General features: G+C 43.7%; 3 protein-coding genes and 1 long non-coding RNA gene across 7 annotated transcripts; 2 read left to right on the forward strand and 2 right to left on the reverse strand.

Moving 5' to 3' along the window:
* Positions 1-1,061: 1,061 nt before the first annotated feature.
* On the forward strand, positions 1,062-11,403 carry pkma (pyruvate kinase M1/2a). 3 transcript variants are annotated; one of them, XM_057015186.1, is made up of 11 exons: positions 1,062-1,284; positions 4,404-4,582; positions 4,823-4,914; positions 6,141-6,272; positions 6,372-6,558; positions 6,676-6,946; positions 7,027-7,177; positions 7,294-7,446; positions 8,584-8,750; positions 10,060-10,241; positions 10,352-11,403. In XM_057015186.1, exons 2-11 carry the CDS (start codon positions 4,429-4,431, stop codon positions 10,456-10,458), a joined length of 1,596 nt encoding a protein of 531 aa, XP_056871166.1. In that variant the 5' UTR covers positions 1,062-1,284; positions 4,404-4,428; the 3' UTR covers positions 10,459-11,403. The 3 variants fall into 3 exon arrangements, with proteins under 3 accessions (XP_056871166.1, XP_056871159.1, XP_056871160.1); XM_057015179.1 differs by lacking the exon at positions 1,062-1,284 and adding an exon at positions 2,777-3,063; XM_057015180.1 differs by lacking the exons at positions 1,062-1,284; positions 8,584-8,750 and adding exons at positions 2,777-3,063; positions 9,151-9,317.
* dhdh.2 (dihydrodiol dehydrogenase, tandem duplicate 2) lies at positions 11,401-14,160 on the reverse strand. The gene is made up of 7 exons (XM_057015197.1): positions 14,006-14,160; positions 13,025-13,136; positions 12,723-12,886; positions 12,341-12,593; positions 12,130-12,254; positions 11,861-12,011; positions 11,401-11,717 (listed from the first exon to the last, which is right to left on the reverse strand). The coding sequence occupies exons 1-7, from the start codon at positions 14,093-14,095 to the stop codon at positions 11,608-11,610; spliced, it is 1,005 nt and encodes a 334-aa protein (XP_056871177.1). The 5' UTR covers positions 14,096-14,160; the 3' UTR covers positions 11,401-11,607.
* Positions 14,161-15,760: 1,600 nt separating this feature from the next.
* LOC130517575 (trans-1,2-dihydrobenzene-1,2-diol dehydrogenase-like) lies at positions 15,761-19,071 on the reverse strand. 2 transcript variants are annotated; one of them, XM_057019557.1, is made up of 7 exons: positions 18,638-19,071; positions 18,440-18,497; positions 18,203-18,366; positions 17,213-17,465; positions 16,650-16,774; positions 16,301-16,451; positions 15,761-16,001 (listed from the first exon to the last, which is right to left on the reverse strand). In XM_057019557.1, the coding sequence occupies exons 1-7, from the start codon at positions 18,725-18,727 to the stop codon at positions 15,892-15,894; spliced, it is 951 nt and encodes a 316-aa protein (XP_056875537.1). In that variant the 5' UTR covers positions 18,728-19,071; the 3' UTR covers positions 15,761-15,891. The 2 variants fall into 2 exon arrangements, with proteins under 2 accessions (XP_056875537.1, XP_056875527.1); XM_057019547.1 differs by having other exon boundaries at positions 18,440-18,551; positions 18,638-19,070.
* LOC130517587 (uncharacterized) lies at positions 15,931-16,851 on the forward strand. Its single transcript, XR_008947747.1, has 2 exons — positions 15,931-16,052; positions 16,632-16,851. It is a non-coding gene; the product is annotated as an uncharacterized LOC130517587 (long non-coding RNA).
* Positions 19,072-25,545: the final 6,474 nt, after the last annotated feature.

The following is a 25,545-nucleotide window of genomic DNA, read 5'->3' on the forward strand; positions in this document are numbered from 1 at the left end:
GACAGATGATTGTTGATGATTTCTGTATGTATCTTGGCTTTATCAAGCTGCTCCTTAAATCCTATGGTGGGATTTGGTGAGCAGTTCCAGTGCAGTGGTAGTAGTGATACACTCAGAAGCATTAGGCTGTCTCATTTGTCCTGTATTATCACAGTGTCTTAATGTACCTCGTGGCCCAGGTGTCAGCAGGCATTAATACTGACTGACAGCCACAGACTTTTGCAGGCTGACAGGACAGCAGAACTGTCCCTTACCTGCGCAGGTGTGTTTCTGTTTGCCTGAGGTGGTTGTGTGGATCACTGAAAGAGTAACATGGGCAGTGGAAACAGCAGTGCTGATGTCACACCTATAAACAGGTCAGTGCGAACAAAAAGGATTAAATCTTAAAATGAATTTCATAACACAAGCTCTCTTGCAAGGATTTATTGTCTTCTGCATGTCAGAGCTGATTATCATAATTAAGCACCTTGTAGGAAGGTCTGTGGAACATTGTGACATGCATGCAGGCATAGACGAAAAAGTTCATCATGGCAATATATAATTGAGAATAGTTTTAACATAACAATTGTATACCTTGACACAGCAACATTTGTTCTTTACTTATGCAGCCGCTATAGTTCTACCGAACCGTGATATCATGTGTCACCATTAGGTGGCGGTATTGCACGACAAACCTTGCTTAGCAGCGATCAGTGGTCACGTTACATTTATTACTTTAACATTCGTTTTGACTGCCTATAGGTCAATTGTATTGCCTGCTAAAATTACTTAACCTTAAAGGCACAATTACTGTACGAGGTCAAACATTACGATAATAGAATAACGATTACTAATTTCAAACGTACTGGACAAGCACGATGACTGTACATTTGCGTTATTGAGGAAACTCCACTATAACTACGCCATCCCCAGTCACATGGTCACGTGGTCAGACACCGCCGTTCTCCAATATATTCAAGCATTCCTATTGGCTCAGCAGCTATACCAAGCACTTCCACCGCCTTATTCTGTAACCTTCCGCTTTCTGATGTTATAAGCATCTAATCGAAATGATATATTATTTTAAACAATAAAACACACGAGAGAGTGACGTGTGATGCTTTTAGTTGATATTGCCGAGTCAAAACGGCGCATCCACTGTACATTTAGTGTTATAACCTCGGATTGATACGTCTCAGCATCCCTGTAAAGTAGTACGGTAGAGTATAGGAGCACAGAGATCACCTTGGGCTGGCCACAGTCGCGGTGGTTGCATCTGTGCAGACGGTCGCCTAGCGTGTTAAGGTGTGTATTTGCAACACGGAAGGAGATTAAAACTTTAGCGACACTCGTTCTGTCACGTTTCTATCTTTTACTTGACGCTTAGGTCACATCTTGCGAGCTGACAAGTCCTCTAACATATAAGCTGCTAGCTGCTACCGGTCGTTTAATATTTATCACGTTGTTACTCAGAGTATTCAAGAGCCAGCACGTGTGAGCGGTCTTACGCTTAGCTAAAAACTGCGTTTTACCTGCGTAGGCGGTGTTTAGCGGGCAACGTTTATGAAAGTTCATATCATAGAAGATGGAAATCGAGGACATTTTTCTGTTGTTTCACGCCTTTTATGATGGTGCTTTTACGCGATATCGTTCAACGAAATCTTAGCACTAAAAATTATATTTTCGAATGTGATGTTTGAGGAAAACGAATGTCAAAAGAATCGCTTCCTGTTGCCTCCCGAAGTGGGTGTGGCCGTGTGGTATTGTGGCCTTTCATTGGCTGGCTGCTCACGTCTACTCAGGAAAATGTGACGCAGGATGAGAACGTGGCCTGCAGCGCATCGCCTCTGCAGCAATCCACTATAGTTCACTTCACCGTGTATTTTCAAAAAAAAACAAACACTCATTTTAGATTTGTTAAATCGACATGCTGGTTCAGCCACTTCTTCTTTCGAGAGAGCGGCCCATCAGGAGAAGATTTCAACATTTCGTTATACACGTCAATTAACAGTCACGGTGTATATGTTCGTCCCGTTATGTAATATTGTCATGGAAATCGGGCTCTTGTTTTAGAGGTAAATTAGCTGAAGTCGATACCCTTGTGTGGCGAGTGTCGGTGCAGCTTTACTGCAGTAGCTGCTACAGCGGTGCCTTGTTGACACAAAATACGTTGAGAGGAACGATTTTGTCCCCATTCCACAGGATTTGACATTTAGTCGTTTGTCAACCGATCCTTCATATCGGTGAGGAATTAATGATTTTAATTGAAACACCCTGACTAGATAAGCCTCAAAATGTACATTTTTGTGCCATGGCAGGGTAGATGTTGCATCAGCACATGCTGCAGGATGTACCTCTGCAGACACCATGATTTCTAAAACCTTGGCTACTGGGTTTCCGTGATTCACGTGATTCTTTGGGTAATGACTGGTACAGTAGCCATAAAGTAGCATTTGCAGCTGAGCTAGGCCTTAAAGTGATTAAAGCAGGTGCTTTACAGCTGCCACAGTGTTGTTCTGTATCTTGGATGTGGGCACTTTGTTCCTTTGGCATTACAGATGCATATCATATGTCAACGCCGATATTAAATTGTTTCGATATGTGCCATTAACAAACTGAATCCCAGTTGTGTTTTGGGATTGACATAGTGGAAGTGCCATAGTACATTCTGAGTATTGGATGTCTAAACAGACATGTCCCATACTATTATTAGTCCAGGGTATCTTGTGACCTAAACAGTTTAGGTCAGGCCAATATTCACGACGGTGGTGGCTCACAGGCTATACATGTGTGGTGCTGGAAGTCTCCTCTTATGTATGGCCGCTACATCGGGTCATGGCGAATGCTTTGTCACAGCAGGTATTCTCTGCAGCCTTTATCCCTTTGGAAGGGATTTACTCCTGAGCTGCTGAAAGTGTTGTGCGTTGGCGCACACACGGCACCGGGCCAGTCTGCCAGTAGTTCTGTTGGAGGGAGAAAATGGCTCCTTGACATTGGAAGCTCCCGCGCCCTGGGTTTGTTGCAGAGGTCATTGGCTGTAACAGTCCTCTTTGTTTCAAGGAGGAACAGAAGAATCTACCGGGGGTATGCCTTTCAGCCTTCCTGTGCTCGACTGATTACTTGAGAAATGTTTACTTTCTGTTTTAGCCAATTTAGATTAGCCAGTTGCTATGTCAGGTCCATAAATGGATGACGCTAAATACTAAGTCACCTGATTAAGTCACCTGTTTTGCTGATAAGGATCGTACAGGTGAGTTTTATGCTATACTACAATAAGAGTAGGGTAGACAGAGGAGAGAGGGATTGGAGGAGATTAGCATTGGCAGCCAACTCTAAACTTAGCCTTGCATTTGGTTGAAGGTTACTGTGGCTGCTGTTGGCCTTTGGTTGCTCACTGGCTGTTTGGGGATCAGAAAACCTGAACAACAGTTACTCCACTTATTCCTAATCAGGTTCACAGTGAGTGCAGGGTAGGTTAGAAGAGGCAGGATGTAACCAGCAAATATCACGTTTTTCAAATGTATTGCATTGCATTGTCTTGACTTTAGAATGAGCATTGTCGAGAGGCTGCTTTATGTAATTGTTTGCCGTGTGAAAACGGTCTCACCTCTGCAATATTTCTTTGCCTTTGTGCTTTACATGTCTGCCTCCAGCCCTTGTGTGTGTTGGATCTGTGAGATGTGACTGTGCGCACGTACAGCGCTGGTCTGGTCTGCCCCACACTTCTTATGTCATCAGCAGACATGAATGTGTCGGTGGGGCTCTGGCCCCCATCCTAAACGTCCATTTACTGTAATTGGAACATAACAAATAAGAGGAAATTGCCAACTCATGATTGCTGTTTTTAGAGACTAGCCCACCGTAAATGTTGCTTTTATGTTCTTGAGTTTCTCTTGTTCAGTTTCAAGGCAGCACATTGCAAGACAATGAATCTAGTATTATGATGAAAGTTGAGCACTTCCTGTACTGTGTATTCATGGCAGTGTCGTTGCCACAGTGACTCACTGGGAACCTAAAGAGGAACAGTATAAAGTAGCATCGTAGGAAAGCTTTAGTCCTACTTCTGAATTGAATCAATGATTGTTCTTTTAGTTCTGAGCTACGGTGAATTGTATCAACAATGGAATCATACATTCACCACTTTGTGGCAAATGGTTGCACAATCTGTTTTGTGCCAAGTGGCTTACAAAGGTCTTTATTTAAATAGGATGTTTTTGGGAACATTTCTGAAGCCTAATGTTTAGAATATTTCTTTTAATAAAATGAATTGATTTAATAAAGGCTATCTATTCTATTCAATAAAACATGTAGTTTATGGTTTTAATACAATAAAATTCAAGCTTGCTGCTTAAGAAATATGATCAGCTGTAGAAATCTCTCCTCTGCCTATTATAGATCTCTTCTTCTTATTTTTTATTTTGCAGGACTAATAAGGTATCATCCAACACAATGCCCCAGCCAAAGTCTGACATGGGCTCTGCCTTCATCCAGACGCAGCAGCTCAATGCTGCCATGGCCGACACCTTCCTGGAGCACATGTGTCTGCTGGACATCGACTCAGTGCCCACTACTGCTCGCAACACTGGCATCATCTGTACCATTGGTTAGTCAAAACTACAATTTAATACCAACTGTTGAATCACATTTGATCTTGTTACTTGGAACAGTTGCACATTTATGGCTAAATTGTTAAAAGTATTTTTTTTAACCAGTTCTTCTTGAGTTTTTGTAATCAGAAAGCAGCCTGATTTTGATAAGAGGCAAATGTAACTAATCATGTTTTACTTACTTGAAATACTTTGTTATAATGTCATAAAGGGATGTATTCACACATTTTGTGCAGGACCGGCCTCCCGTTCTGTGGAGATGCTGAAGGAGATGATCAAGTCTGGAATGAACATTGCTCGCTTGAACTTCTCCCATGGCACACACGAGGTAGGTATTGCGCAACTGTATCCGGAGGTCACTTTTAAAAGTCACGTCTTTATTGTTTATCTCTTGTGAAACATGGTTATGTGCTTTATCGCAGATTTGTAGGTTTTGGGATGTCACGTCCTAATCTTATTCAAGGTTATTTTAAGAAACCCTGAAAAGGTTTTTGCTCAATAAAGATGTCTGGAACGGCCAAGATAGTATTAAGAGTGAACTACTTTTAGCTGAGAAAGATAAAGAGCAGGTTAGACATTTGTGACCTGAGAAATAAGCAGGGCACCTTACTTTGTGTTTAAATTGTAGTAGCATCCAAAAGAGGCAGATTAAAGTGTTGAGAGTAAATAGGCAGCGACAGAAGAGCTGAGACTCATGGGAAGTTTATTTTGCAAGGTTGAACTCATTTAATTCTCTCTAGAATTACACTTAACGCTAAGCTCTCAATTTATTTAAATCTCTAGTAAATGGGGAAAAAAGTAACCTAAACAACACATTTTAACATTGCCAAGTGTAATATCTTGGAAGTCCTTCACAATTAATGGCAGCAATGAAAAAAGGTTCATTATTGTGGAATTGAAGAACTGCAAAGAGAAAGCTTTGTCGATACTAAAGTGCACCACGTGTAGCTTCTTTGCCGTCATGTCCCAGGGTGTGAGGGCAGGTGCAACGCAACAGGGTCAGGTCTACTGTCAACAGCAGAGTCAAAATATGGTGGCGAATGCTATTTATTTCGTTTTGCATTCACATTAATCGCTTTTACATTTTACTCAAGGCGGGTTGAGTTAAAGGAGATTTAATTTAAAATGACTAGGCCAAGATAAAGGTACATATTTTAGTTGTTTTTTTTCAATGAAGCTTCGTTTACGGCGTTGATGAAACTCATTATTCAGCAACATGCAGTTGCCAACGTGACACTTCTGATTGCACTGTCAAACACACCTTAGGTCAGTTTTACCCTTATAAAGCTATAAATCTGAATCAGCTTCCACTTTCTTTTCATTTGAATGTACTTTATAGTTGCAGACAACTACGTTTAAATTCACTATATGTATACCGGTAATTAAAAAAAAATTAAAAAATCCCTGATTATTCTGGCATTAAGTAAGTATAATATTGGCATTCCTAGCTGACTGAAATCAGGAAAGATTTAGTCTGACTTTTGATGTGAAAAGATTATCTTTTTGTGTGTGTGTGTGTGTATTATACCAGGTGTTTCTGTTTCTCCTCTGTAGTACCATGCAGAGACAATCAAGAATGTACGTGAGGCATGCGAAAGCTTTGAGCCTGGAAGTATCCAATACCGTCCTATTGGCATCGCCTTGGACACCAAGGGCCCAGAGATCAGGACTGGCCTCATCCGCGGAGTGAGTTTAGCACCACTCATTCCAAGATTTTACACGCAAGCCAAAAAAAAAAAAAAAGAAATTAAATGGGAAAAAAAACTTGATGCAATACTATGACAGAGCGGCACAGCTGAAGTGGAACTGAAGAAGGGCAACATGATTAAGATCACCTTGGACGATGCGTACATTGAGAAATGCAGTGAGGAGATCCTCTGGCTTGATTACAAGAACATCACCAAAGTGGTGGACGTAGGAAGCAAGATCTACATCGATGATGGACTCATATCCCTGCAGGTCAAAGAAATAGGTAAGTGTAGGAGGGGCTTATGAAGAATCAAGTTGGCCCCAAAAACCGCCTTTGATCTGAAGTGTCAATCATAGAGCCCTTCTCTCTTTGCTCCTCTATATTTTCTTATATCTTCAGGTTCTGATTACTTGATGTGTGAAATTGAGAATGGTGGCACCCTGGGCAGCAAGAAAGGCGTAAACCTCCCTGGTGCTGCTGTAGACCTGCCTGCTGTTTCAGACAAAGATGTGGAGGACCTTCAGTTTGGTGTGGAGCACGGAGTCGACATGGTGTTCGCCTCCTTCATCCGCAAAGCTGCAGATGTCCACGCCGTCAGAGCAGTGCTGGGAGAAAAGGGCAAAGATATTAAGATCATCAGTAAACTTGAAAACCACGAGGGTGTGCGCAGGTGTGCTTTACTCTGCTTTCTTTAATGTCCAGTCTCAAGTAAAACAGATGGTTGTTACTCTGATTTTATACTCTGCTTAGATTTGATGAAATCATGGAGGCCAGCGACGGCATCATGGTCGCCCGCGGTGATCTGGGTATTGAGATCCCCACAGAAAAGGTCTTCCTCGCCCAGAAGATGATGATTGGACGCTGCAACAGAGCTGGCAAGCCCATCACATGTGCCACACAGGTTAGGATGCAGCAAAAGTTATCTAGTTAATGTCTGATTCCTCTATGCCACGTGTTTGTTTTTGTCATTTGGAGGCCTCTTAAGCTCTGATAGTTAGCCGCTTCATTTGAATTCAGATGTTGGAGAGCATGATCAAGAAACCCAGACCCACCCGTGCCGAGGGCAGCGACGTCGCCAACGCTGTGTTGGATGGTGCTGACTGCATTATGCTGAGTGGTGAGACCGCTAAAGGAGACTATCCTCTTGAGGCAGTCCGCACGCAGCATATGGTGAGTTATTATACTTCAAATGTAGCAGTGGAAATGAATAATGATCAGCTGTGTGTGTGTGTATACTTGTGAGATATTTTCCATTTAAATAACACTTAATGTGAGCACGTCTTGCATGTTATTCAGTTGCAACACTGCATGTTTTCCTCCTTGGCCAAAAAGCTGCTTAACTGCTTAACTGATTTGAGTTTAGTCAGAGCTAATTCTGTGGAAAACAAAAAACAACTGCATATTTACAAATATGTGGAAAATGTTAGCAAAATTGCAACAAAGCCTTAAAAATATTGCCATTTCCTTACAGATGAGACAGTTGAGACAAAGTGACACGGTTAAAAAGAATACCTTCCTAAACCGAGCTTCTGCTGGAAAACTGTATTCCTGTAATGGTCTTTTATTTGTAGCAGTTTTTCAAGTCAGGGACAGACTATAAAAACACCTAATAAAGGCTGTAACTGAAGCCTCACCTTCACATCACATGGAATATGATGTGGTTGCTTCTTGCTTGTCTTTCTCTGGTCAGACCCAGCCTGGTTCATTCCCTCTGTATGACACGGATAACCCGCATGTGTTCAGCTAGAATCTTTTTTGCATTGCTGTGCAGAAGCAAGAGCCACTGAGCATAGCTGCAGCTCCATAGCCCCCCCCCCATTTTGAGGTTGCATGTCTTGCAAGTCTAGGCTCTAACCTGTGTTTAACATACTCTTTCTGTCTCACTGATCTATTGTCTCGTACTTTTTCCCCTTAACCTTGCCTGTACAAAAGCACTATCACATCTCAAGCTCTCATTTTACAATTTTAATTAACACTTAAGCTGCGTCTACTGTTTTTATAGCATTTTTATAGTTTTAAAATGACATTGTGTCTGGGTGTTGTTGGGTTATCTAACATGAGATATCTCATTCATTGTGAAGACTTAACTTTGTATCCTCGCACTAAATCCACACAAATTCTTCTTTGTCCTTCTGCCTTTTTCTTATGTGTCTTTCTATTCTATTTTCTTCTGTCCTTCTAATACGTCTGTCCATTCCTGTGTTCTTGTTCCTTTTTTCCATCCCACCCATTTTCCTCTCTTAACATCTGCATCTGCCTGGTGTGGGATTGGCCTGGCTTCATGTGTATTGCCCTCACCTACGCCAGATTGCCCGGGAAGCCGAGGCAGCCATGTTCCACCGGCAGGTGTTTGAGGACCTGCGCCGCTCCACGCCGCACTGCAAAGACCCAACTGAGGCTATTGCAATCGGCGCCGTCGAGGCCTCCTTTAAGAGTTTAGCCTCTGGCATCATTGTGCTCACTGGCTCTGGAAGGTAGGCAGGTTCCCTGTTCCTGCTAGCTCGAGGCAGAAAACACCTCAGCCCCTCAGATTCCTAAACCAGAGAGAGCAGGGTCAGTCAGGGACAGACTGGAGAAGTCACTGGGAGAGGCTGACACGTACCTGACATGGCTGCCTTTTACTCAAATACAGTAATATATTCACCATATAGTGGTCCACATGAGTAATATCTTCCCATTGCTCAATTTGTGTATTTGTTAAATGTGTCAGGGATTATTCCTCTGTTATAGATTCAATTGCTTTGTGTAACCAGGGGACTAGCTGCTCAGTTGTGTCAGCCTCTCCTAGCAGAGTGAATGGATGTGTAGAAGCACTTGCTGGGTGTGACTGAAAGTAAAGCCCTACCCTTCCCCTCATGGTCACTCTGGACTCAGATAGCACGAGAGGCCGAGGCGGCTACCTTCCACAGGCAGCTGTTTGAGGGGCTGAGAAGACACACGCAACTGACTAGAGACCCTTCAGAGGCGGTAGCTGTCGGTGCAGTGGAAGCATCCTTCAAATGCTGCGCTAGCGCCATCATTGTCCTCACCAAAACTGGGAGGTAAGAAAGAGAAAGACATGATGCCAGCGCAGGAGGTAAGACAAACTCGGTTCTCCCTCTACCGACTGTGTAACAAAAGCCCTCCCCTTTTGATTTGTGTGTGTGTGTGTGTGTCGAGTGTGCTGCAGAGGGTATTTTTTGAGTCACAAATAGAATAATAAATGCAATTTATTGGTCTAATTCCAAAGTCTTTTTTCCAGACTTTATTAAATCTAATCTGAATAATGAATGCTTCCACCCAAAACATTCACATAGTGAGAAAACTTAATTTAGTCATTTATTATTCTGAGTTTTAGTATTTTATTGTCAGTCAGTCAGAAGGCGACAACGCGCTGAAGTCTGGAAGGGGACGTTTGGATTCTGCCACTGTTTGTGTCTTTGCCTGTAATGAGTAATTTTGGGTGATTAGACTTCTAATTGGATTAGAGTTCAACTCCGGTCAACTCGATAAACAAGTTTGGTTTTTGGGAGAGGGGGTTGTTTTTAATTCGGTGGTAATACAAATGTGACTATGTAAAGTGCTAGGTTTAGGAAGCATTTTAACTAACAAGTTTAATTACATTAATGTTTTGCCATTTGTTTTGTCTAATTAATTTTTGTCGGCTATATTAAGATTTGGAAATACTCACACCGAAATGGTCAATCCTGCCTGCATTTACAAGCACGAACCATTTTTGCAATAAGCTAGAGATAATTTTAAATATTTTTTCTTTTCCATTCACTGCTGTTTGTATATCTGCAGGTCCGCACACCTGTTATCCAGGTACAGGCCCCGTGCTCCCATCCTCGCCGTGACCCGCAACGCCCAGACGGCACGCCAGGCCCACCTGTACCGCGGCATCTTTCCGGTCCTGTACACCAAACCATCCAATGACGTGTGGGCAGAGGACGTTGACATGCGCGTTAACTTTGCCATGGAAATGGGTACGTGTGTGGGCAGGTTCTTGTGCGGCTGTAACTGGATCAGTGCAGGATGTTTCTACACTAGATATCAGATTGAATGTTTCTAAAAATGTTTTTGGTTTCATTTCCAGGCAAGGTCAGAGGCTTCTTCAAGGAGGGCGATGTTGTCATCATCTTGACTGGCTGGCGTCCCGGCTCCGGTTACACCAACACCATGCGTGTGGTTCTGGTGGCTTGAACCGCCACAGGGGCTGATTTCTCCCTTCACTTTCATTTATCTTTCATAGGTCTCCACTCCACAGTCCCCTGAAGCTTGCAGTGCTCACCTGACACCAGACATACAGTCAGCCCACTGAACAATAGTGCAGATCAATGACATGTCACTTTTAAGCTGAAGAGCTGCCCTGGGATCGAGCGGAGGCCTGTTCCTTTTCACGTCCTCATTCCTATCACAGTTTTCTTTTCTCAGTTACGCCAGTTAGCAGGGCCGCCGATTTAGTACCCACTGAGCAGCAACTATGGTATTTATTCACTGAAATTATCAATTGATATTGAGAATCGACTGAGAACCTTCATTTTAAAATACAAAGCAAAAAGCTTACCAACTACACTCCTGCTGATATGACGAACAAAATAAACATTTCATTCTCCATTACGGGCCCCGAAAGCCCAGCCTTCGCTCCTCCATTCCACCCAAGCAGCTCCCGCTGTAGTGCTGTGTGTAAAGTGTCTTTCATGCCAGCTTCCATTGTGATTGAAGTTTCCAAGTGTTGCACTCCAGATCTCCTCTATGTTACATTCAATATTATACTTGACTTTTGTGAATGGTAAAGTTTTGTCTTGGGGACATCCAATACTACTTATATTTTGTCTGACCATAGAGAAATGTTAGTTTTGGATGTCTACTACAAGTGTTTGCCCTAGTTAATGTATCGTTAGATGTATCACACAGCCTTTGGATCATGTCTAAGTTGCCTCTTGACAGTAAAGAATAAGCACTTTGAGGGTGGTTTTCAGAGGTGATGAACTTTGTTTTTCTCCATTTAGTGACTCACTATAGCTGGCTTCTCATGTCTAACAAGCTTTGATTGTTACAAAGTGTAAGTACTAACTAATTAAAGTTTAACTGGTGTGCTGAGATGTACTTTAAGGCTGGATTTCCACCATTAAAGAGGAGCACTTATTCTGTGTGGCAATTCTTTTAATTTCTTTTCAGTCATTTTCATTTTGCAGTCTAATCACATGAAACAAAATACTTGGTATAATTGTACATATGAGTGATGAATACTGATTCAAATACTAAGGGTGTAATCAAATTAAACAATACTACTCATTAACACTCAAAGGTGCTGTGAAATTATAACGGCGAAAGAAGGTATTTCTTCATTTACTGGGAGTCCTGGCTGTACACCACCCCCACCTGCCTGCGGACTTCATCCTCCAGCTCTGCCAGCAGCAGAGAATCAGCATGGCTCATAGTTGTACTCTCCTTCAGCCCTAAAGTAAGAGAGAGCCATACTATAAGAAAACAGTAGCTTTTCTAATTAAATCTATGCTCGTTCAGCCAGCGCCAGCATCTCTGGCGCCACCTAGCGGGGTGTCTATATACACCCACCTCCATAGTCAGAGGTTTCAAGTACCTTTGAGGAGACACTGTCGGACCTCCTCTGCTTCATAACGCATCCCTGTGCTGTTCGGGAAGTTAAGAGGTAAATAAGGTTCTGGCAGAGGGTATTCGGTCACCTTGCCATTCACCTCTAAGGCTGTTGGGCACCACATGTGTTCTGGAATCTGTTTGAAAAAGCATACATGTTACATCCATGATACATAAAGCTCAGTCAATTCCTCCTAGCGTAGCTGTACCTGGGTGCTACAGTTTGTCCGATCGCAAGATGGCGTGATGACCTACCCTGATGACACCCTTTGTACCCACGACGATGGCCTCGTTGGTCAGTTTTAAAGCTGAAGAGAAAGTCAGCACAGCCATCCTGTTGTTGGAGAACTTTAGAGTGACGACTGTGGTTTCATCGGCTCCTGTGGTGGCAAAAGCAGTATTTTAGTGCAGCGTAGAGCTCCAGACAACAGTTCCGCTCTTTTTAAAAAATGAATCGTTTTGTCACCTGTCTCATAACACGTCCCCATGGCCTGGATGCACTCTGGCTTCTCTCCATTAAACACCATGCACATGAACTGCAGGCAGTAGATGCCAAGATCGAGGGTCGCTCCTCCACCCAGGGTCTTGTCCACTGATCTCCTCACATTGACCACCGGAATACAAAAGTCTGCCCTCACCATCTTCACCTCACCCACTTCCCCCTGGGCCAATAGTCGTCTTATCTCCACTGAAGCCGGGAAGAATCTGGACCAGACAGCCTTTTAAAAGTGGACAGGATGGCCATTTCATATTAAGCTGCAGCTCAACAAGGATCGCTAATTACAGGCTATCCCTAGTTTTGATCCATTTGAATTGTAATGTAATGTTTTTGGTGGGACCATCCTCACCTCCATTAAAAAGACGTCATTCTTCTTTGCAGATTCCAGGATCTCCCGCACCTCCTTGGTGTTCATGGCCAGTGGTTTCTCACAGAGGACATTTTTCTTGGCATTGGTGAAGAGTAGACTAGTGCTCAGATGGTAGGGGTGGATAACTCCAATATACACCACGTCTGCACAAATAAATAAACAATGGAGCAGTTTTCTACATCGCATCTCAGGATCAAATAGTGGAAACTTTAGGGAATACTAGAAATCAGAGGATTGTTTGCTCATTTTTCTTCAAATAAAACACTCTCACAAAATCTCACCAATGTCCGGATCCCTTGCCAGCTCCTCATAACTGCCATAAGCTCGTGGAATGTTGTGCCTTTTGGCAAACTCTTGTGCATCTTCCAATTTACGAGCAGCTACAGCCACAACCTGACAACACAATTTCAAAGTTTGAATTACCGGTAGTTCAATTTATTTTTTGTTTTTAAAAACTGTTACAATTAAGTAAGATTTGCCAGGAGCTACCAGTAAAAAAAGGATTTGTTGTTGTAGAAGTCACTACTACCACAAACTACAAATGACTACATTACCCACAATGACAGCGAGGCCTCTGATTAGTTGAGACTACTCACAAGATTACCACCACCTGACCACTCTATTGCTGATATTAATCCAACTTTTCTATTTATTGCGTAAAATATTTTTTTTCTTTTCAATGAACTCCGTTTGTATTAATGACAAGTGTGTTTCTGGTTAAATGCTGAACTTGTCGTATACTTCAAAGCACTGGTTTCGCGAACAGCTTGTTTATATAAGCTATGAATTGTGGGAGACGTAGTTCATTCACTCCCGGAAATAATAAAGTATTGGTTTTCCAGTGAATACTCCTTTTATATAGCCGTATGAAACATTTTAAGGTCACAAGTATTTGCTAAGCCTGCTGTCCTAATCCCAGACTTAATAAGTATTTTCTTCAACACTAATGCAGGTTTTAAATTAAGAAATACAGCAACGATATTAAGCTTCTATTTTACCAACACGTTTCCGAATGGGTGTTATCCATTAAAATTTGTTTGAGTGCAACGACTGAAAATATATCACATTTACTGGCATTCAATACGATTAAACGTAGCTCGCAGAAACGTTCGATACTCAATTTATAACATTTTCGAGACGGCGTGAACTTCTAAATCAGCAGTTCGTTTCTAACGCTCACAGCACTTGACCCATCACGCAGCAGTATAAATCAAACAGAGCCAAGACTTGCTTGATTTATGAGTTTATGTCATATTTAATACCTGGTGGTCTTCTGGGAGAAGAGTTTTCAGGGCCACTGTGAAGTCATGACTGATTTTTCCTGCGCTGCAGATTCCCCACTTGGTTGCCATGTTGAAGAGTAGGACGTTTCTCGGTGGCTGCAGTTCAAAAGGAGCACCACCAGGGGGAGACACGGGATCTATCTATCTATCTATCTATCTATCTATCTATCTATCTATCTATCTATCTATCTATCTATCTATCTATCTATCTATCTATCTATCTATCTATCATATAATCATGTTTTGTCCTAATTAATGAAATTATATAATTTTGTCTGAATTATGTTTTTTTTCCTTTTCATTGGGGAATGACAACATACACTTATCTTAACCTGAACCTGTACTATTTATATTTGTATGTATTTTATATACTTTTTAAATCATACTTTGGGCTGCTGTGTGCTTGATTGACTTTTAATCCGGAACATAAGTCTGTAATTTCGTGTGGGCTAGCATGACCATAAAAGTCCTTGAATCTTGAGAATAACTGACAATAGGCGGATACAGTGACATCTCAGGGGTGTGTTTTTTTTTTTTGTCTTAATTTGGTCTTAAGGGCTGTTTTTAAACTGAATTCTTGTTACTGGAAAGGGAAAGGTTTTTCCAAGAAACAACATAGATTACATTTTTAAAAAATAAAGATTTTTTTTAACCTTTTAGCAGTATTCAATACAAACTAGTCCTACAATAATTGAATATGCACAAAATGTTCACACTTTTATCCAACAGTCACAATGTACATACAAATATATGTAAAATAGACTGATCAAATGAACTCCGACCTCTAAAAATTCATTCTTTAGATGTTTTCATTTGTGTCTGTTAAAAGCTCACAACTCCATCACAGGCAAGCTTGAGATATCATGAATGAACAACAGGACAGACTTTATTGTGTTATCCTCTTAATATGTTCTTGAAATTATTGAAATGGTTGATTGATTCAAGCTCATGGTTTCAGGAGAGTTCTGGGATGAACGTGCTTTCCAGGTGAGACGGTAACCCTAACCCTGCAGAAGCAACAAAAAAACATCCGCCTTGGAAGTGGTTTTGAAAGTTTTGCTCCACAACAAATCAGTAACTAACACTGAGAGGAGGCGCGCGTTAATGACTCACTGGGCCGTGGACTTGATCAGAAAATCCTGTTGGAAGTGCTCAGGCGTGAGCCTCATTTTCAAAAGTGAAGAGTAAAAAACAGACTCACGTACACATTCGTGCATCTCTCGTCACCATCATCATCCTCATCACCTCTGCTGTGTTCTTTTGTTCTCAACACACCTCTAGAGAAGTGGGAAACATTCAGGGTGGTTTTTTTCTGCACTTCACACTGTGTCTGCAGCATGTTTTGAAAGTGGCTCACCCTAAACTGTTCAAAGAAATTACATAATAAAGAGTTTCACACTTCATGAGCCTCAGTCTGAACAGATTCCCCATTTATGGCAAAAAAATGAAATAAAAATCAATGTGCAAATAAAGGAAATATGCTTTGGCTCAAGAAACTCTTCCTTTTGTTGTATTTAGGGCTTCTGTTGCTGTCATTCTCTTAAGTGGCGGACATTTTAAATGCAATGGGGCCTCTTTCAAAGCAGATCTTTACCAGATTCATCAATCACATCGACGGCTGCGCTCGTCTTCAAAGAGCAAAGACTTAATGGTTACACGTGGTCGCTCTGTTGCGCGCTGCCTTATCTGGTTAAGGATGTGGAAGGAGAAACACTAATAAACGGGAGACAAGGGTTCCGATAATGTGCAGAGCTTTATTTAAATGCTGCCGGAGCAGCAAACACGCGACGCCTGCCCTCAGCGCCTGCCCCTGCTCCATCTAAGCGGGTTTGGCTTAGGCGACGCAGACCAGCTTTGGAGTGATGTCACTGGCTGTCCTGGCTGAAGGCGACTCCCACCTGCTTCCTGATTTCATCCATGATCTCCGTCAGTAGGACAGACTGAGCCAGAGGCATCCGTTGGCTTTCCTTAAGTCCTGAGAATGCAGAAGAGTTTCATGGAGGAGCCATCCCGACTGACAAGACAGGTTTGTTTACCAGCAGATAATTCACACTCATTTCCACAATAGGGCATAAATTATTTATACGCAAGCCGGGATGTAAAGATTATGTAAATGAATTGCAAAACCAACCGGAGTGAGAAGCTCTGAAAGCTAGAGGACGACTCAAGGACTTTCATCCTGATGAGCGTTCGCACACTCCTCACGAGGCTGCGGACAAGCGTCTCTCTCCCTGAACGCTGCTTTTGGGCCGCCTCGATGTCATGGCGACCTACCTTTCAGCAGGCACTGCCTCACTTCCTCTGCCTCGTAGCGAAGCCCGGTGCTGTTGGTGAAATTCAGGGGCAGACTGGGTTCAGGAAGGGGGTACTTCATCTCCTTGTCATTCACCACCAGCGTGGTGGGGCAGTGCATGTGGTCAAGGACCTGGAGGGCGAGGAAGAAACACACACATGCGCACACACACACACACACAAAGAGTCGCTCAGCTCCTAAATCACCTGACGCAGCAGTTCTTTGTCTGAACGCTTCATTTTAATTTGGGAATTAGCTCTCTACGTGGTTTTGCACGTCTCGGTTTTAATTAAGGTAAACCTGCTCTTGCAGCAACCCGACACCACGTACTTTAATGCAGCCGCCGGTGCCGCAGATTACAGCATCGTTTGGGAGCCGGGTGGCGATCGAAAAGGCACAGAGGGCCACCCGGTTCCTGGAGAACTTCATTGCCACGACCACGGACTCATCTACCCCTGGAAAACACATTGAAAAAGGAGGCATCCAGTGAAAACTGATGATCATATAATCAATAATTAAACTTTAAAAGCATTTTCTTTCCCAAAAGGCTTTGTTCAGTTAAATGTGCTCAATGATGTGATGGCGTTTATTAAAGTTTCTGGCTGTAAGACACCCAGTTACATAGTCCCCTGTCACATTTTTACTGTATTACTGTATTCTCCGGGGATTTGGATTAGTCTGACATTTTTAAGATAAGTCTGGGATTTTCAGTGTGAATAATTCCCTCCTGAGGTGTTTACTTTGGACAGTTTATGAAAAAAGAAAAAAGGTTCCCCCTCCTCTTTTCTGATTTATGATCATAGCAGCTGTTTTACTAGCTGGTTTATAAGCTCCAGTTCACTCTCTGTGTTTAATGATTCGACTCTGCGTCCGGCACCTGTGCTGAATCCCACCTGAGTCTAGCAGCGCCCCTGTGGCCTGAATGGATGCTGGTCTTTCCCCGTCGAACACCATCAGGACAAACTGCAGGCAGTACACCCCGATGTCCAGCAGTGCGCCTCCTCCCAGCTCCTTCCTCACCGAACGGGGGATGTGGAGCTGAGGGGAGCCGAAGTAGGCCTTGACAAGTTTCACCTCCCCAACGGCCTCCTCCTCGAGCAGCCTGCGCACCTCAGCGTACACGGGGAAGCAGCGAGACCAGATGGCCTGAGAGGGGAAGAGCAGAGCGCCCACTGCAACACAACCTCCAATATTTGATGGTGGAGTTCCACCCGAGCAGCCCTTCAGGTCCAGATCCCCCTGGTTCTGCATGTTCCATCAAATTCATCTGCCTGATTCCAAATGTTCCTCATATTTTACCCTCTATTTAAGGATTCATTTAGCTTGATGAATTTTTAAGGCTGCTGCTGCTTCTGTAGGACCCACGTTACACATGATTCTGACCAAATTTCCAATTACTCATACAGGAGCAACGTGTTTCGGAATAAGCCAGCTGTTGTAGTGGGACGTACACCGGAATACAGGTAAATCGGGTGTACTGACAGTGGCCCTAGACTTTGAATGAAGCCAAATGTACTCAATCCTCAGCAGAAACAACCGCACCAACTGGAATGTAGATATGAAAGCATTTAAAAAAGAGAAATATTGTTAATAACCTGATCTGGAATAAATATCCGCAGATTGATATAATATCCAGATGTCATAGCATAGACATATGTTTAAACAGATTCTAAAACCGGGGTATTTTAATGCCAGGAATAAAGGAGAACTGATATTTTAAGTGTCTCTGTCATACGCAGGTTTTGGTTTTTGAGTAGCTGCATTGATTTTAAACTATTGAATTGAGACTATTTTTTCCCCTTTATTTCATCCTTGAGTTCCCCTAAAATGACGTTGAACAGCAGGTAAGGTTCACCCAAAGGGCTGCATCCCTTCATCTTTACCTCCATCAGGAAGACATTGTTCTTCTTGGCGGCGGCCACGAGTTCCTTCACTTGTCTGGAGTTCATTGCGAACGGTTTCTCACACAGCACATTCTTCCCCGCCTCGAGAAACAGCAGGCCGACTTTCCAGTGCTCTGTGTGGAGCACCCCCAGGTACACCACGTCTGTCGGAAAACAGAGAGCTCAGCCAGCTTCGGTCGTCGTGCCGCTCGCACCCAAGACGCTCGTGGGCCTTACCAACGTCCGGGTTGCCGGCCAGCTCTGCATAGCTGCCGTAAGCTGTCGGAATGCCGTGCTTCTTGGCGAAGTCCTTGGCGCGCTCCAAGCTCTGTGATGCGATGGCTGCTATCTGTACATAGAGGAGGACAGGATTCGACGTGCGCTCGTCACAGAGCTGCTCGGTTGGTGGCAGCGAGAACGTGCTTATTTGAGTACCTGGTGATGTTCGGGCGCCAGGGTCTTCATGGCCACGCTGAAATCATGGCTGATCTTTCCAGCCCCGCAGAGGCCCCACCTGGTCGCCATGTTCAGCTGGATGGTCGGTGACAAATGAGACAGTTGGTGCTTTAGTAATGATCCAAGCTGCTGGTGAGTCGCGACCTTGAAAAAGGTCGCACGCGCCGCTGGAGAAAAGTACTACTGTCCAGCCGTACAGCCGGTGTCGCTCGACTGAGGAGAGTCTTGCATTTATATTCTGAGGATGCAGGAAGTGTCACCTTCCTCTCCGCTCCCACCCTGAGGTACAGGCTGCAGCATACACAGAAATCACGCGCACACCTGCCTTGCTGTCCTGCTGACGGAGGCCTTTCTGGGCTGAGGTGGTTTGTACTGGTCGGTTCTAATAATTGGAGACGAGGTCTTTAATGACAGGGCAGAAATCACTTTGCGCCTTTGAGAAAGTGCTGTTGCACAGCTGAACAGCTGAACCACGGACTGTTGAGCAACACAGTGGCTAATGATTAAAGAGGACGCTTGTAGTCGCTCTGATATTCACTAACCAGTTCACAGCAGGTCGGTTTAATGACCGGCAAGCCGAGACCGGCTGAGGAAAAGTATCAACTCTGTTGCCCTTGAGCTAAATATTATCCATTTGTTGTTAGTGTGGACTTTCTGCCACATGCTGCCAGTAGAGGACACTGTGTTGTCAGCACAGTTTGCTCGGTCACAGTCCGGGAATCAGCCGCGGCTCCTGGGGAGGCGTGAGAGGGGTTGGATAAAATCCCGATGCAGGACGATGGTTGGATTTTCCAAAGTACAGTACGTGGGTATGGCACAAGAAGTTGTTGATCACTTGTAAAAAAACAAAACAAAACTTTGCACTAAAACATGATTAATAACAATCGGATTGTGAAATCAATGTGGCTTGTATTTAAAATCAATGTCTAAAATAGAGGTTAGAGCAAAGTAACATAGAAAAACTTTATCGACAACTCTTCATCCTATTGTATTTTACTTCCAAATGAATTCTGGGAGCCGTGTGCCGTCGTCATAACAACAAGGTGCCAGCTGGGCAATTTGTATGCAAATGGCATTGGGCTTGGCCCCAATGTCCCAGCCTATACCACAGGACCTGGTTGCCATGGAAATGACCAACTCTTCTTCAAATAATTTTTCCCTTTTTCTACGACGGGGCTAAAGGGCGACACCGCCACATGTGTTAAGAAAAGAGCTAAAATTGCCGAAGAGGAGGAGGTGACACCTGAGAGAGAAAGCGGGGCTGGAGTTCTGGAACTGGCGCGAGGTGAAGATTGTCTTCTGCGCAGGTTCCAGCAGGGGTGGACGTCGCAGAGGCTCAGGTGGTGAGAGGAGTGGTGAGACAGGACCTGGACCCAGTTACCTGACAGCCGTGCAGGGGGATCTCTCCTCCCTCCTCTCCTCCCTCCTCTGGACGTCCCTCTTCCAGTGGAGGCTGAATTTTGCTGCCCTGTCCTTCATGAGCTGAGCGTGTAATGCAAATTTGGGTCGCAGTGGTGTTTATTATTCATGTCTTGCCTTTTGTGACAGCTTGAATGAGGTTGGGTCGGTCCCCACGTGTTTGGGCCCTTTGATTCAGACCCTGGTCTTTGCTTTGCTCCTCCACTCATTTGTTGCGCTTAGTGTCAACTTTTATCTCACAATTATCTTTTGAATTGAATTGAATTGAATTGAATCAGGTTTATTGCCATTGTTCATGTAGTACACAGTATTACACAAGCCAGGAATTTGTCTTGGTGTGACGCTGCGACATTCAACATAAAGAACACAACACTAGAATAAGATAAATAAAATAAAATAAGACATATATACAGTATATACATAAATGGTAAGAAATAGTGCAGGTCAATGCAGGAGTAATGTGATGTTCATGGGTCCGACTGGCTGCTGTACATGGTGCTTAAGTGATAAGTCACTTGGTGTTCAGCAGCCTGATGGCAGAGGGGAAGAAGCTGTTCATGTAGCGGGAGGTTTTGGTCCGAATGGACCGTAGTCTCCTGCCTGAGGGGAGGGGGGAAAACAGTCCGTGACCAGGGTGGGAAGGGTCGGCCGTGATCCGACCTGCACGCCTCCGGGTCCTGGAGATATACAGGTCCTGGATGGATGGAAGCCTGCAGCCGATCACCTTCTCGGCAGCGCGCACGATGCGCTGCAGCCTGACACAACATACTGCAGCAACCTTTTATTAATCATTCTTCTAGTCTTAGACAGATTCCAAACCTCAAATAAGACATCATACAAGACTGAAAAGGGGGAGCTGAATGACATTTTATCACTTAATAAATGATAAAATAATGAGAAAAAAACATCCACCAATTAAATACACTATTCCAAGTTTCAGAGATGGATGTTAACTTGTGCCCTCTCTGCATTTACCCACCAAAATCCCCATCATTCACCAGTCTCTGCCCACTGGTATTTTCAAAAGGACACCACTGCTCCTTGTTTAAAGCAGCCTGCTGAATTTTAATCCGCCTTGACCTCCCCTCAGCTTTTGACAGGGTGAACTGTGCTGTTTGAATTACTGCCTGAAACATCTGAAAACTAGAGCTGCTATCTTTTTTCCCCCCTCTGTGGTCTTGGAGAAGATGTCATCCTCATCAACAGCCCTTTCTTTTGAGGTCACCTAGGGGTCAATTCCAGGTCCTCACTTTTTGACAGTATTGTGCCCTTTGGTTTCCATCTTCTGAGACCAGTTGACCACAGTGTTACAGTCTTTCAGTGCTACAGTTCTCTTGTACAAGCTAACGAAAAAAATCTCAGAATTCAAGTCATTCGTTACTCTAGGTTGAAGAAAAAAGTATGTCCTTTCAATTGCCGCAGGTTTGATTTAATTCTTGTTTTAAATAAACAACAAAATGCCAGAATTCACGTGAGTTTCAGGCGCGGGTGCTGCTTCCTTTGAAACCTCTTTTGAAAATTTGACACGTGACCTTCTGTGCAGGTTTAATTTTTTTGTTTCAACTTCCATGATGGTTGCTGTTTTTGTATCCGCCCCTCCCAGATTTCTATAAAGAGGCTCTTTCTAGTTTTATCTCAGATTTGAACTTGAAATCTGGGAGGTTATCATAGCTCTAAAATCAATGGTTTTCCGTGAAGTCACCCTAAAATATGCTGCACTACATCAGACCCTGACTTTTCCAGCATGGCCAGGAGGATTTCCCCTTGTCTTTATAATAATCCATGCATCATCTCTGCACCCACTGCCTTCCAGGATGTGGATGTATGGCATTAGATGAGTCATGTGACTGGTCATTTTTGCAGAGGGGTGGATAATTTTAGTAGTCTGATCAAAGCAGACAGTTTTTTCCACACACTGTCACGCCCTGTCATGTGTGCATCTTGCTGTCAGCGGGACTCTAACTCCAACGACACCCACCTAGCCCACCCCCCCAGCTGTCTTCCACATGGGATGCAGTTGCAATAACACTTCCAGATCTCGATTGTGAATGACACCTTTACAAAAACATGACACCTGAGAGCTACAGCATGCAATGCTGCAAAGGTTTTACCCTATTTGTTGTAAATAGATTGTCTTTTAGCAAAGGAATCACAGAAGATCGAAAGAGTCCTTTATTTACCAGTTTTGCATTTTATCTGCAGCCTCAAGTTAATGGGAAATAAAAGGGACCAGTGAGAGACACTCTAATCCCATTTTGATTGATGTGGATAAGCAGAGCCCGCCTTCCCGCCCCAGCCCCCTGACTGTCAGTGTTAATGAGAGCCGTCTCGCCACTTTTTTATTTTTATTTTGTGGGGGTAGAGGAACTATATTGCGGCAGTTATTGAGGCACAATCGCTCCTTCATCTTTGTCTCAAGGTCACTGCAGAGGAAGGGTGTCAGGCTCGACAAGCGCCAGGAGGTGCCAGCCATTTTGAGGGAGGCTGGGGGAGCTCGATGCATCTAGGGAAGGGGAAGAAAGAGTGCTTCGAGGAGCAAAATGTCATTTTGTCAAAGCTGCCTCATGTTCTGATGTGAGGACTTTTTTTCTTTCCCAGTGATTGAGAATAAGTGCGACTGAAGGAGAGTAAGAGGAGCCTTTGAGCTTCCCAGCATTATGCCGGCCCTGTGAGAGTCCTATCTTAGTCTGCAGCTCACACACAGAATGCCTGAGCCATAGAGCACAAGCAAGTTCGACCGGAACTGTCAGAGCACCCCTCATCTGGATGTTAGCGCTGATGTGGGGGGTAGCTCATGTAGAGACAATATGGCCACATATAGTTCCATTACATCATATTGTTTAGATTCTATGGACACTTATTAAATCAAATATTTTGGGATATTTCTGTAAATTCGATTTTTTTAAAAAAATCCTTACTCATGGAGGTCAGGATGACTGCTTATCAATTGTGTAATAACAAACACACTTTAATTAGGATGTATGATGGTAGAATGTTTAACCCTTTCCATTTTATTAATGCTTAAGCCTGATCAGGGTCGTGGTAGGTCTGTCCCAGCAGTTCCTGGGTGAGTGGCAGAAATTCTCCCTGGAGAGGTCACGAGTCCATCGCATGACACACACCACCCACTCACACACTTCAGTGTTGGAGACCTGTGAAAGGCCCCGTGGCCGAGGCTCCAGCCAACACTGCAAGCATCGTGGAGTCAAAGGTCAGAAGGGCTATGCCATCACAAGTACAGTGGGACTGTCTTACGAACGTCTCTACATGCAAAATTTTCAGTTTACGAAATGTCGCATCGGGAAAATATTTCCTCTTGTTACGAAAGAAATTTCAGGATACGAAAGGCAAAAATACGCTACCGCTGCTACTTGCAGCTCGCGGAGTTTAGCGAACGCAAAAATGCTTGTAGTTGTTCTGCCATTGGCTATCGCCTAGCATCTTCCTGTAATCCCATTGGCTAGGAGGGACGTCAATATGTACAAGTTTGTGTGTATCCCAGCGTCCTCTTCGGGATTTATTGTGGGTGTTCCTATGTTTGTCCTTAAGATGGCGGTGTTTCCACAAGTGTTAACGTTCGTTGCTAGTAATTACGGCTAATGTAAGATTAGCCTGTAATAAAGTTCATTTTGTTCCTGGAGAAGCCTTGCACTGAATTCCTACATTTATTGTGCAGTAATCTTATTGTAACATGTATTTCTTACATGTTTTGATGCATTTTTATGATTTATAAAAAAAAAATTATGTCCGAATTTTTGGGGGCTTGGAACGGATTAGGGCATTTACATGGAAAACGCCTCTCTACTTACATAATTTTCAGGTTACGAAACAACTTCCAGAACCAATTAATTTCGTAAGTAGATGTCCCACTTTAAAAGGATCTCTTTTATCTCTTACAGTATAGCAAAGAACATCAGTTACGATGCAGAAGAAAAGTAGATGTGAGCTTTAGATGAAAATATGAAAGGACACATCGCTGCAGATTTTTTTTTAAATTGCCATTCAAGACATTATTTGCATTGGGATACCCTTCTAGACCCAAATCGTCCCTAAAAACATAGTTCAAAGGTCATTGGGGCCCTCATTCCAGGGAGGAGAGTCAAATAATTGTTGCGGATAAGAGGGAATGTGAGAAAAGACTCCCAAAGTGGGGACAGATAGTTAATCTGGAATACTTTCTGCTGGTTGTCTTGTTTACCTGAAGGTAAAAAGTTCATGTGGTGGGTGCAGACTATGTGCAGGAGAATGTTTTTCAGCCGGGCAGATAAACCCCTGTGGTGAGTGTTTATTTTTGTTGAGTGTTAAACAAGGAGTGTGCTGCTGTTCCACTGGAGTAAGAACTATCTGTCTCCATTAACAGCAGCTTCAATCCTGGTATCACGGGACGGACAACATCACTTCTTTTTGTGCCCGTATCGCTCACGCACACTGAAACAAAGCCATAAAAAGCAATTGTTTCCCTCTAAGCCCGCGCCGGCGCCGCCTTGTATCGCTTCAATGAGATTGTGTGCGGCGATATGGAGACATCACAGAGCCCCTCGTTGAGGTGACAGTGACACGCCAGGAGCCAAGACGTGGACCGACACCACCAAATAACTATCAGCCAGCTGATAATCTGCCTTGGTTGTGCGAGGAGTGTCCATTAAAGGGTGAGGTCCCGAGCAGCTGTGGCGTTATGACATCCATGTGCACCAGGAATGCAGCTGACGTCTGTCCTCTCTGTGATGGTACGCGTCATCACCTAGCCTGAGCATCATTGTCAACACACATCGTCAAGGCGACCTGTCAACCTCCGCAGAACCACAAGAGCAGGAAAAAGGAAAAAGACCCAGAAGAGAAGTAACTGTGGTGGAACAGGAGCTAAACGGCAGACAGTCATTGAAAAAGCTCCAGAATGCGTTTCAGTGGATCAAAAGCTTGTTTGGCATAGCATTCAGGTGGTAGTTTATTTTTATTATCATTACTTTGTTCTAAGATTGCACAGGCTTGTCGATACAGCAACGTAGCCGTCAGTACATTCTTGATGAAGGAATTGTAATTGTAATTGTTGGTGCTTGTCCCCTCAGCTGACATCTTATCCATCCTTGTGTGGAGTGACTGTATTAAACAAGAGTGTAGACAAAGCCTTCATCTTACCAACGTTCGAACCGCTTCAATGTGTGTCTTGTCATAATTTATCATGGTTGGTGCTGCATGTTTTGCTAACGGGCGACATCAGCTTGTTGACCCTTTTGGAATTAGATGACCAGATTTGTGCCATGACTTGACCATCATGTGAATGATGGATAACTTGTTGCTTCAGGTTTCGGGCACAACGTGAGTTCGGCTGTTAGCGTCATCGATTTTAAACCTCTGTTTTTTCCATCCGCATCGAGCCGGCATTCCCTATGATTCAACTCTGGGACCGTCCCTGCAAACATTCCACCAGTGTACGCCGTGTGGTCTGCCTGTGCACCCATCCTGTTGCT

This window comes from Takifugu flavidus, chromosome 2, assembly GCF_003711565.1.
Source record: "Takifugu flavidus isolate HTHZ2018 chromosome 2, ASM371156v2, whole genome shotgun sequence".
In the NCBI taxonomy this organism is placed as follows: Eukaryota; Metazoa; Chordata; class Actinopteri; order Tetraodontiformes; family Tetraodontidae; genus Takifugu; species Takifugu flavidus.